We start from the raw sequence: 12,500 nt of genomic DNA, 5'->3' as shown, positions 1-12,500 counted from the left end.
ATGGTAGAAGTGTTGCATATTGCTGGCCCTCACCTCAGGGAAAAGGGGAAAAGATATGTGTGCACTGGCATGTGGGAGCATAGCATTCAGGAATTGGTGCAGTATCCTGGATGCAGATGCCTGTGAAACCCCCATCATGTCCCCAGTTGGTCTTTGAAAAGTACCTGTAGCTAATATCCTAAGGGCTACGCATACATTAGTTTCCACTGGGATGAATTCCCCTCTGTTAGCTCTGGCTATGAGTTGAGGATGGCAGAGCTCTCTGAGTTCTTGTAATATGTCCCTGTCAATCCTGTAGCACTCTATAATCTTCAGCTCATGTAGCTCCTGGTAGGTTACCTTGGGCCTGAACACTTTTCTCTTCCTTGTCAACAGCACCAGAAGCATTGCCTTCAGCATCCAGCACATACAGATGTAGAATAGCTCAGCAGCCCCTAGCATTATCTCAGTTAAAATTTCCAAGTCTCTACTCCAATGGTTCAGAGTACTTAGGGAAAATCAGAATGTAAGGTGCATGCATACTTTATACAGTTGTGGTGTAGGTCCCCCATGTGGGATTGGCTAATTATGATGCAGTTCACCTGCTTAAGATATAATTGACATGATTTAAAGGCCCTACTTTACTGAACGATGCACTGCATAGCTTATACAAAAGTATATATTATTAATTGAATATATCCAGTATTCATTCATAGTTCACTATGTCATGACTGTCACATGGGTGGTCTTGTTGAACAAACACGCTAAGCTATGCCCAGACCATTTACAGTGAGCGGGGTGCCATGCAAACTCATGCACTGAGCAAAAAAAAAAATCCTAAAAGTAACATGACTCACCCACCAATGTCATCCACATCCAGTGGGAATATAAATACTGTGTAGGAGCCTACATGATGTGGATATGCAGACACAGTTTCTGCCTTTAGCTATTCAACAAATCCAGGGCATTTACCCCCTCATTTATATAATATTCATGCTGACAGCCTGCAAACTACAGGGTTCATGGCCATGTAAGCTGGGTAACAGCACAAATGCACCATTGTACCAGCCTGATGCAAAGTCTTAAGAGTACATTTGTCTGAAGTACATTATAAATGTTATTTTACAAAAATTTTTTTTTTATTTTTATGTTAAGCATGTTTGTGCAATTCGGCACCTAGTGCAAACATATGGAAATAATTTTTAAAAAATAAGAAGTTATGTACCTACCATAACGTTCCATGTTAGTTGTCTTCTCTCGCCTTCTTTCTTGCTTGATGGGTTGAGGCCGATCCTCGGCTCCTTTACACCTTTAGCTCGAGAACTCCTTTTACCAGCTCGAGGCAGCCCCATATCCCATGATGCAAGGCAGTAAGTCCCCAGATCTCGTTTGTTGACAAAGGGCAATAACACCAAGCATAAAATACTTCCTAAAGGAAGAAGAAACTTACAGATGGAAAAAGGACCAGGTCTAATGGTCTTTAGCATAATAGTTTCTTATACAAGGTCTGTCAGGCCAGGGGAAGGAGGAGGGAAGCAGAAGAGGCGAGAAGACAACTAACATGGAACGTTATGGTAGGTACATACTTCTTAATGTTAAGTTGTCAATCTCGCCTTCATTCTTGCTTGATGGGACCGTCCCTAGCACCTCTATCCTGGGTGGCTCAATGGAACAAACTCTTGAGGACTGTAGAGCCAAAACTGGCTCTGTCCCTGGAGGCCAAGTCCAATTTGTAATGGGAAACAAAGTGTGAGGAGTGGCCCAAGTGGCCGCTGCAAAATAGTGTCCAAAGGCAGTCTAGCTTGAAAAGCTGTAGAAGTAGCTAAACTCCTAGTTGAATGTGCTTTAGGTTTTGAGCACAGCTGTTTTCCCCCTGATTGTATAAATTTCAGTGATGACCAAGAAAGCCATCTGGACAAAGTCACTTTAGAAACAGAAAGGCCTTTTTATTATCGCATAGGAAACAAAAGTTGATCAGATTTCCTAAATTTTTTGTTCTGTCCAAATAATATCTAAGCTGACGGTGGACATCAAGATAATGTAGCTTTTGTTCAGCTCTATCTGAATAGTTAGGAAAAATACAGGAGATCAATGGATTGATTCAGATTTGTTTTGAAGCGACCTTAGGTAAAAATGATGGATTAGTTCTCAAAGATACTCTGTCTTTGTGAAAAATCAAATAGGGGTCGAACCGAAGAGCATGAAGTTCAGACACCCTCTGGCAGATGTAATAGCCACTAGGAATAAAGTTTTCCAAGAAAGATATTTCAGGGAACAAGAAACAGCTGGCTCGAAGGGGAAGAATCAAGGATGTCAGCACTAAATTTAGATCCCACTGAGGAGGAGGATTCCTGATTGGAGGCTTTAGTAGGAAAATTCCTTTCAAGAAGGCCCTGCAGAGCCTATGGGACATAATATTATGATCTGCTATCCCAACATGAAAATTAGAAATAGCAGCCAACTGAACTCTGACTGTGGAAGAAGAGGAGCCTGCATGAAAATCTCTGCTAAGAAGTCCAGAACTGCCTGAACAGGGGCAGTAAAAGGATCAATATTTTGGGCCTTAGCCCAATAAGAGAAACGTTTCCATTTGCTTGTGTAAATCCTCCTGGTAGAGGATTTTAGTGAAGTTACTATGATATCTCTAACTGGGTTAGAGATCAAAGGAAGCCTGGCTAGGGAAGGAAGTGGAGCAACCATGCTGTGAGGTTGAGAGAAGGGATTGACCGGTGCAGCTGACCGGATTGGTGAATCAGTAGATCTGGCACTGGGTCCAGATGCCACGGCTGCACCAAAAGGTGATGATGGAGGCAGGGAACCAAACTTGTCGAGGCCAGTAAGGGGCAATGAGAATCAATTTGGCTCTCAAAGCGGTAGCTTTCTGGATCACCTGAGGGATCAGAGGAAATGGGGGAAGGCATAAAGAGTCCCTTGGGGCCAATCCTGGGTCAGAGCGTCTGGGGGATGGCCTGATAGAGGAAGAGGCTGAAGAAGTCTGGACATTTGCTGTTTTGGGAGTAGCAAAAGATCGCAACATGGACGACCCCATTCCAGAAAAATCTCTTCCGCTATGGATTGCTTGAGAGACCACTCGTGAGGCATGAGAATAGCTCTGCTCAATCTGTCCGCTATAATGTTGGTTTTCCCAGGGATATGCATTGCTACCAGAAACCGATGAGAGGAGATAAGCCCATTGCCATAGTCTGAGCTTCGACACAAGGGGTAGGACTTGGTTCCGCCCTGTTTGTTGATATACCAAACTACAGACATGTTGTCTGTGTGGACTGCAATTGTCCCTACGGGAAGAAAGTCGTTGAGGGCTTGCAACGTTAAAAGCACTGCTCTCATCTCCAGGACATTTATGTGCAGATGGTACTCGAACGGTTGCCACGTCCCATGAACCATTCTGCCCTGATAATGACCCCCCCACCCGATCAGGGAGGCATCCGTGGTGACAGTGGCTATCGGGGACGGAGGTACAAAGCATCTGCCTTGGTGAACCTGAGACGATGTGATCCACCAAGCAAGATGTTCTTTGCATGTTTGTGTCACCAGAATCTGGTGACGCGTGAGGAGTTGCTGGTATGACCACTGTGTGAACAGCATCCACTGAAGGAGGCGCATGTAGAATCGAGCCAGGGGAAGAAGAGTAATGGCCGCAGCCATGAGACCTAATACTTTTAGAACCATTCTGGCCTGTACTTTCTTGCTGGCCAGAATGATCCTGACATGAGTCTGAATGTCTGAAACTCTTTGTTCTGTAAGGGTAGCTGACATCCGAACAGTGTTTAAGTTTGCGCCTATGAAGGTAATAGACTGGCAGGGCGATAAGGATGACTTCGAAGTTGACTGAGATGCCCAAATGAGAACAAAGGTCTATTGTGTAATCCCTGGCTTGTATAAGCTGATGCCTGGTGGTGGCTGACAGGAGCCAGTCGTCGAGATCTGGAAACACCTGGAATCCTTGGCGTCTCAGGTGAGCCGTAACCACTGCCATGCATTTGGTGAACACTCTGGGGGCTGTAGTGAGACCAAAGGGCAGGGCTCTGAACTGGAAATGACTGGACCCCAGCCGAAGCGGAGAAATCTCCTGGGCGTCTGTGAATTTTAATGTGATAGCGCATCCTGAAGATCTATTGAGCACATCCAGTTGTCCTTCTGTAAGAAGGGCAGAATTGACTGAAGAGTGACCATTCGGAATCTTGTCTTCCTGACAGACTTGTTGAGTCTGCTGAGATCCAATATTGGTCTCCAGTCTCCCGTCTTTGGGACCAAAAGAACCTTGAGTAGATTCCGGGCTCTGAATGGTCTATTGTAACTGGCTGAATGGCTCTTTTTTGCAGTAGTTTTGCGATTTCTAACTCTGCAATGTCCCTTAGACCGGGTGGTACATCTGGAAGGGAACTTGAGGGGAAGGGACTTTCCTCGAAAGGAATTATGTAACCCTTGGATATGATCGACTGTACCCATCTGTCTTGAGTGAGGGAATGCCAGGCTTCTGGGTACAGTGATAATCTTCCCGACTGCCTCAAGGAGGGACAGCCGGGCAACACCTCAGGGATGCTGAAAGGGCTTATCAGAGAGGGGCTCCCTGTTTCCCTGGTTTTGGACCCCCTCTGCCTCTAGAGCGGCGTCTGTTGTTGTTACCTCCTCTGCCTCTAGGGGTAAACTGACCACGTGAATCTGGCGTGACTCCTTGGGATTTACGGAACCACATCTTACCACCCTTCTGTCCTTTGGGATAAGGCCTAGAAGGGGTGGAAAAACGGACTCCAACAGCAGAAAGAGTCTTGCCGTCCTGCTCACACCTGGTCAAGGTCTCCTTCACCTGAGGGCCAAACAAAGCTGACCCATCAAAGGGAGAATTTGTGAAGGACGCCTTAAAGGATCATAAAATCACATAGCCGCATCCAGGCTTGGCGTCTAAGAGCCACACCTGTGCCTGCGGCTCTACTCGCTCCATCCGCAGCATAAGATATTAGCCGCATGGAGGAGTTAGCAATGGAATTGAGGGTTCCTAGCTGCGAAGCAATCTTTTCTTGAGCCCCTGCAGCTGTAGGATCCTGAACTACTTCTCCCAGCTCCTTCAGGATATCTCTCTGGAGTCTGGTGAAGTGACAAAGATAATTCAGCGAGAGCATAGCAAAGGTCGCTGAGGAAAATCCGCTTGCCGTACCTATCCATGGTCCTAGAGTCCTTATTAGGAGGATGGACGGGCATGGAAGGATCTGCAAGTTCCTTTTTGGTGGCGCAGCCACCATGGCATCAGCGGGGACACCCTTGGTAAGGAATTGTTTGTCACTAGGGGCAGTGATAAATTTAGAAGGCCTCCTAGGGACTGGCTCTACAGAGTCAGGAGATGTCACGCCTGCGTGCAATAACCTGCATAAGGGGGTCGAAGGCGGAGAGACACCCAGGAGGTGGAGGGCCGAGATCCAAACGCCTCTAGGTATACTGACTCATCCTCAGAGGGATTGTTGGTGGGCCAGTTTCCCCTCTGTTTCAGAAGTTCTAGGATGTCTGAAAAGGAGACATCCTCAGAGGGGATCTAGGGGATCCCTCTGACTCATCAAAGTCAGTATCCGGCGTGACAGACTCGGAGAGTCTACATGCTTCCTCTTACAAGTCCTCTTCCTAGGAGGATCTCCTGAAACATCAGGAGAATCCTCGGAAGAGGGGAAATTCCCAATGGGGAAACCTGAGGCGGAGGATCTCTGGGTCCTGTAGCAAGAGAAGTGGCAGAGATGTCAACAGGTACAATAGAGGAGGAGCTACGGAAGAGACTGCTGACTGATACCAGTGGCCAGTACACTCTTCATCACCTCGAATGCTCCCTCCCAGGCAGGTCGAGAGAACCCGCTCCGAGAGCTAGGAACTCCAGGGACCACGAAGGGAAGCATCCGAGGCAGATGTCGGAGCCGAGGCTCACCAGGAGGAGGCTCCAAGGGGAAGAGCGGGCTCGGACAAGGGTCGATGCCACTCACCCCTCGGAGGAGACCATGGAAGCCCGACCACCAAATCCCTCTAAGGAAGAGGAGATCAGAGTAGAGGCTGAAGGAACAGAAGGGGGTATCCGTCCTCCAGCCGTAGCAGTAACTATGCCCGAAGACTCCAACTCCAAGCTCTGAGGTAGAGTTGAAGGAGGAACTGTAACGGGGTGTGGACCACCAACAGTCTGCTGAGACGGACTGTGAAGCATTTGGGCCAGTACCTGTGACTTGAGCAATCTGCTGACCACTCTCTCTAGGTCATGGTCAGACAACCTGGATGACCTTGAAGATCGGCTCCGATGGCTCCGTTCCGACAGAAGAGGTGAAGCCGGAAAGTATCGGGCAAGGAAGGAGACCTCGACCTCTTCCGGGAATGACCCATCGGAGCCGACACTACGGATCCTGTCAGAGCCGATTTCTCGGAGCCGACAGAACGCCTCGATGTATATCGGCTCCAGCGAGCCGATACAGCCACCGTAACGGTGTCGGAGCGTCGGGGCGACACCGATGCCTGTGCCACATGGGTGTCGGAGCCGATCGGGCGACATCGAAGTGGACAAAGCAGTTTCGGCACCGATGGCCGCCGGTGCGGCAATCAAGCCAGAATCGGCTCCAGCGGGCGATCTCGACTCTGCACAGAAGTCGGGCCGAGGCCGCGAAACAGAAGCCTGGGCCTTGGAAACTCTTGCTGGTTTCGTGGGCCGACTTAGCGGAGAGCCCTCCGGCTTAAGAAGGCCCCTAAGAACCAGTTTGTTATGTCTCTCCTGCAGGACTCTCTGGCTGAAGGAGTGACAAATAGCACAGGAGTCCTGCAGGTGAAGAGGGCCCAGACAATACAGGCAAGAAGTGTGACCGTCTGTCAGAGACATTTTCTGACAGCACGAGTCACACTTCTTAAAACCTGAAACCCTCTCCTTTGACATGGTGCCGACACACAAAACAAACACACACCAGTCAAAATAAAATTAAATTACACAAAAATACCAAAAAGGTATTCTATAACACCAACACACACACCCTAACAGGGGATGGGATAGGGATAACTAAGAACAAATTCAAAAAGACAGGGAAATTCTGTCAGGAAGGGATGGAAATTAAATTTAAACTATATAAAATTATTAGTTTTTGACTAAAGGGCTTGAAAATCACAAAGTGAAACAACTTACCAGGAGCTGGTAAAGAAGACCTCCCAAGCGAAGCTGACAAGCGAGATCTGGGTACTTACTGCCTTGCATCATGGGATATGGGGCTGCCTCGAGCTGGTAAAAGGAGTTCTCGAGCTAAAGCAGCAAGTGCAGTCGGAGCCGAGGATCGGCTCCGAACCCATCAAGCAAGAATGAAGGCGAGATTGACAACTTAACATTATTAATTTCACATAATCCATAACGTTTTCAGACATCTACAATGTATGTATTGCACATTTATGTATGTGATCTTACCTTTTATGGGGAATTATGTCCATACTTGTGGACTTTTACATCCCCTTCTTTCAGTGTAGGCTGCTGTACATGGAAAGTTTCTGCTGACACTACTGACACGGACACATAGTCTACACAAATGCATTACGTCTTGTTGGATCACTCCACCTGGCTAATCTGCATGAAATTAAGATACTTAAACCAATATTTGCATTGTACACAAGTTTCCCTGTTTGCATGTACTTGCGTGCCGCTAAACTGGGTTTACTGAATCTAAAACTGTTCATGCCCATGTATGCATCACAGAGCGATACTCCCACCAAAAAAAATTATGTAGGCTTTATTGAATTTCCATATGCATCTAACAATTACAAATATAAATTCAACTTAAAATGTGAACTGTTTAAAAAAATGACCTGAGATCCTCTATGAAAGTGGTTAAGAAATGCTCCTTTTTAGCTTTTCTTTTTTGATTTTTTTTATAAAAATAAGAATTCTTTTTACTGATTATTAATCCAATATTCTAATAACTTATACAATCCCATACTCCTTTCAATAAGTACTATGAGATCTACAAAGTCCAACTAAGCTATGACTATCTCAGGAAGATGGGACCTCAATTTTTTTCATGCAATGTAGGACACCTCATTAGTTCAGCATCCCCTAAATGATCCATTACAGTGTCAGAAGGGGAACATAAACCTGAGCACCTGGTGTGGGGAGAGAACCCAGAGTCACCTGATTTTCTTAGTATAGAAGGCAACTCTGCTGCATGTTGAATCACTGACACTGCAAGCAACCTAGGTCTACAAATGTGAGGCATTACAAGATTTGTAGAACTGGCACATCTTTACTTTTTGGCTTATGCACAGACAGTACATAAACACAGGGAGATGCATATGTCACTCTAAGAAGTTCCAAAAACAAGTGTTTGGTTTTATTACAATTTAGGAAGAGGTGTTTGTAATTCAGCCAAGATAAAAATCTAGAAAGATGGTAAACAGGTTTGGATTTTATGCTGTCTGTGGAATATTTAATGCAAGCAAAATTAGATCACCAGCATACACTAGGATGTTGAAGAGGTGAAGGTCTGAGAGTAGTAAGTTAATAAAACGTAAAAGAGAAGGAAACCAAGTATAGAACCTTATGGAACCACAGATTAAAGGGGTAGGGAAGAGATATTAGTGCTAACCATGACCTGGAATGACCAGTCTGATAAGCAGCTTGCAAACTAGGGGGTCTCATTGCAAAAGCTAGAAGAGTGTAAGGTGGTAAGGAGAAAGTGATGATCAGCAAAGTCAAAGAATTTAGTGGGATAAGCAAATAGAAAGACAGAGAAGGCCTTAATCTATGGCTGTAACAATGGAGTAATTTAAGACTATAGCTATTTGGATGCTTCTTCCAGTAATGAAACCATGGTGAAACTCACAGGGCATGTGATAAGTGTTTAGGATTTCAGATGCTTGGAGGTAAACGGGTTTCTCTCAAAGTTTGGCTTTGGAAGGGCATAAAGAGATTGTCAGGTTGTCAGAGGTATGGGAGGAAGAGTTTATGTTGGGGATTGTGAAAATGGCTGTTTCTTTCCATTGCCTGAAGAAATAATCATGGCAGAGATATTAGTTGAAATGTAACAAAAAGGAGTGAGAAATTCATCTTATAGGTTCATAGGCTAGTACTAGGCTAACTGCCCTTGCGAGCCATTGTAAGCCTAGCCAATTATCCCTTGCGAAACTCAAACACTGCACCTTGTGTTTGTAAGGCAAACACCTTAACCATTAGGTCACCTTCCCAACTTCACAGCATTTACCAAGTCAGTGAACAGACCATTGGATCCTGGGTAGTCACTGACTGGTAACTTGTCAAGACCTTTTGCATTTTTTCTTTAAAATTTTCTTATGGGGAAATAAAGGTATAAATAGACCAGTGTTAGAGACAGGGTAGAGAAATATATGGATGCAGGTGTTGAAGGAACTGAAAATGCATTTCTGAAATTGTCAGAAATGAAGGTAGTGAGTGACTGGGTATGCATTTTGTTGCCTAGAATATAGATTACCTCTTTCCAAAAGCATTTAGAGTTCACTAGGATGACAGATTGCTTAGTTCTGTAATGTAAGCGGTTTTGCCTATGACGTTCTTTTCTTGCAATTTTTGGGAGGTATACTGTGCTCTGCAGAGGTTTTGTTTCCATAAAGTCCAGGCTAGGTCCCAGAGTTTCAGCAAGTGCAAAGAGAATGGGCGTGTCTGTGGATCCTTATGGGAGTTCTTCAGCCTAAAAACTATTATAAAGTGTTCATTTTGAAGTGAAAAGGGTATCAGTATAGAACTATTAAGCAGCGTCAATTAAAGAAGAAATGAAAATGAGCTGAAAGTAGGTCACTATTAAAACAGTAAATTTAGTGTAACATACCAGTTCTTGATAATGTAGGAAATGAGTGGTGGCTTTAAGGCTCTCATTGGACCACTGGAAGAGAAAGTGGCTATGGCCACTGAAATAAGGAGGAAAACCATCATATTATGGAACTTGTTTGGAGCTTTGGCAAGGACATAGTCTAGGAGGGTGTGATTGTTTGAGGGAAAATTAGGCCAAGATGGACTGTGGACAAGCTGTGGAAGGTTAAAATCAGCTAGGCTGCATGTTATATCTATGTTAAAGTGATGTAACTAATTAATAGTGAAATCACCCACAATCAGTTCACAAAAATGTAATGGAAACTGCAGGCACTAAATGAAGCAGTTACAAAATTATCTCATAACAAATAGAGAAATAAACTTCAGCTTATGCATACCCAGTCACTCACTACCTTCATTTCTGACAATTTCAGAAATGCATTTTCAGTTCCTTCAGTGAAATAGACAGAAGGAAGGAAAGTAGGGAGGATCCCCTACTTCTTCTAGGTGCCCATCTGATGTCCCTGAAAACAACAGAACTTCATAGAGATGGAAGGCCAATTGAACATCTGCTAAGAGAAGTCAGTAACGGACTCTCACAGCTTACTGTAACAGTGCAGCCTACTGAGTGCTGGTAAAAATCAGTAAGTAAATAAGGAGTAAACGAGGAGGTGACGTTCCAACTACAGCAGAACGACTGAAGAAAATACAGGGTAATTCTGCTTAGAATCGAGGTACTACCAACCTTATCCATATACCTGGAATAGGAGGAGACGTTCCAACTACAGCAGAATGACTGAAGAAAATACAGGGTAATTCTGCTTAGAATTGAGGTAGTACCAACCTTATCCATATACCTGGAATAGGAGGTGACGTTCCAACTACAGCAGAACTACTGAATATAATACAGGGTAGTTCTGCTTAGAATCGAGGTAGTACCGACCTTATCCATATATATGGAATAGGAGGTGACGTTCCAACTACAGCAGAATGACTGAAGAAAATACAGGGTAATTCTGCTTAGAATTGAGGTAGTACTGACCTTATCCATATACCTGGAATAGGAGGAGACGTTTCAACTACAGCAGAACAACTGAAGAAAATACAGGGTAATTCTGCTTAAAATCGAGGTAGTACCGACCTTATCCATACACCTGGAATAGGAGGAGATGTTCCAACTACAGCAGAACGACTGAAGAAAATACAGGGTAATTCTGCATAGAATCGAGGTAGTACCGACCTTATCCATATACCTGGAATAGGAGGTGATGTTCCAACTACAGTAGAACGACTGAAGAAAATACAGGGTAATTCTGCTTAGAATCGAGGTAGTACCGACCTTATCCATATACCTGGAATAGGAGGTGACGTTCCAAATACAGCAGAACGACTGAAGAAAATACAGGGTAATTCTGTATAGAATTGAGGTAGTACCGACCTTATCCATATACCTGGAATAGGAGGCAACATTCCAACTACAGCAGAACGACTGAAGAAAATACAGGATAATTCTGCTTAGAATCGAGGTAGTACCAACCTTATCCATATACCTGGAATAGGAGGAGACGTTCCAACTACAGCAGAACAACTTAAGAAAATACTGGGTAATTCTGCTTAGAATCGAGGTAGTACCGACCTTATCCATATACCTGGAATAGGAGGTGACGTTCCAACTACAGCAGAACGACTGAAGAAAATACAGGGTAATTCTGCATAGAATCGAGGTAGTACCGACCTTATCCATATACCTGGAATAGGAGGTGACGTTCCAACTACAGCAGAACGACTGAAGAAAATACAGGGTAATTCTGCTTAGAATCGAGGTAGTACCGACCTTATCCATATACCTGGAATAGGAGGTGACATTCCAACTACAGCAGAATGACTGAAGAAAATACTGGGTAATTCTGCTTAAAATCGAGGTAGTACCGACCTTATCCATACACCTGGAATAGGAGGAGATGTTCCAACTACAGCAGAACGACTGAAGAAAATACAGGGTAATTCTGCATAGAATCGAGGCAGTACCGACCTTATCCATATACCTGGAATAGGAGGTGACGTTCCAACTACAGCAGAACGACTGAAGAAAATACAGGGTAATTCTGCTTAGAATCGAGGTAGTACCGACCTTATCCATATACCTGGAATAGGAGGTGACGTTCCAAATACAGCAGAACAACTGAAGAAAATACAGGGTAATTCTGTATGTAATCGAGGTAGTACCGACCTTATCCATATACCTGGAAATGGAGGCGACATTCCAACTACAGCAGAAAGACTGAAGAAAATACAGGATAATTCTGCTTAGAATTGAGGTAGTACCAACCTTATCCATATACCTGGAATAGGAGGAGATGTTCCAACTACAGCAGAACGAGTTAAGAAAATACTGGGTAATTCTGCTTAGAATCGAGGTAGTACCGACCTTATCCATATACCTGGAATAGGAGGTGACTTTCCAACTACAGCAGAACGACTGAAGAAAATACAGGGTAATTCTGCTTAGAATCGAGGTAGTACCGACCTTATCCATATACCTGGAATAGGAGGTGACGTTCCAACTACAGCAGAATGACTGAAGAAAATACAGGGTAATTCTGCTTAGAATCGAGGTAGCACCGACCTTATCCATATACCTGGAATATGCTCAACCATTAAACAGCAGTGAAGAAGATGATAGAGGTATCTTACTCTGCTGGAGGTTGTAAGTCTCTTTGCAACT

General features: G+C 44.5%; 1 protein-coding gene across 1 annotated transcript in view; it reads right to left on the bottom strand.

Annotated features, from left to right (window-relative positions):
- LOC122806206 overlaps positions 1-12,500 on the bottom strand; it is a 330,963-nt gene that overhangs the window by 126,513 nt on the left and 191,950 nt on the right. The window contains exon 3 of the mRNA XM_044076434.1: positions 12,470-12,500. This exon is cut by the window's right edge and continues 103 nt beyond it. Coding sequence (XP_043932369.1) covers positions 12,470-12,500 — 31 coding nt within the window. The remainder of the gene's footprint in view (positions 1-12,469) is intronic.

The sequence above is a fragment of the Protopterus annectens genome, chromosome 7.part0, assembly GCF_019279795.1.
Source record: "Protopterus annectens isolate FY-2018-M chromosome 7.part0, PAN1.0, whole genome shotgun sequence".
Lineage (NCBI taxonomy): Eukaryota > Metazoa > Chordata > Ceratodontiformes > Protopteridae > Protopterus > Protopterus annectens.
This window is presented reverse-complemented; position numbering and strand designations above follow the sequence as displayed.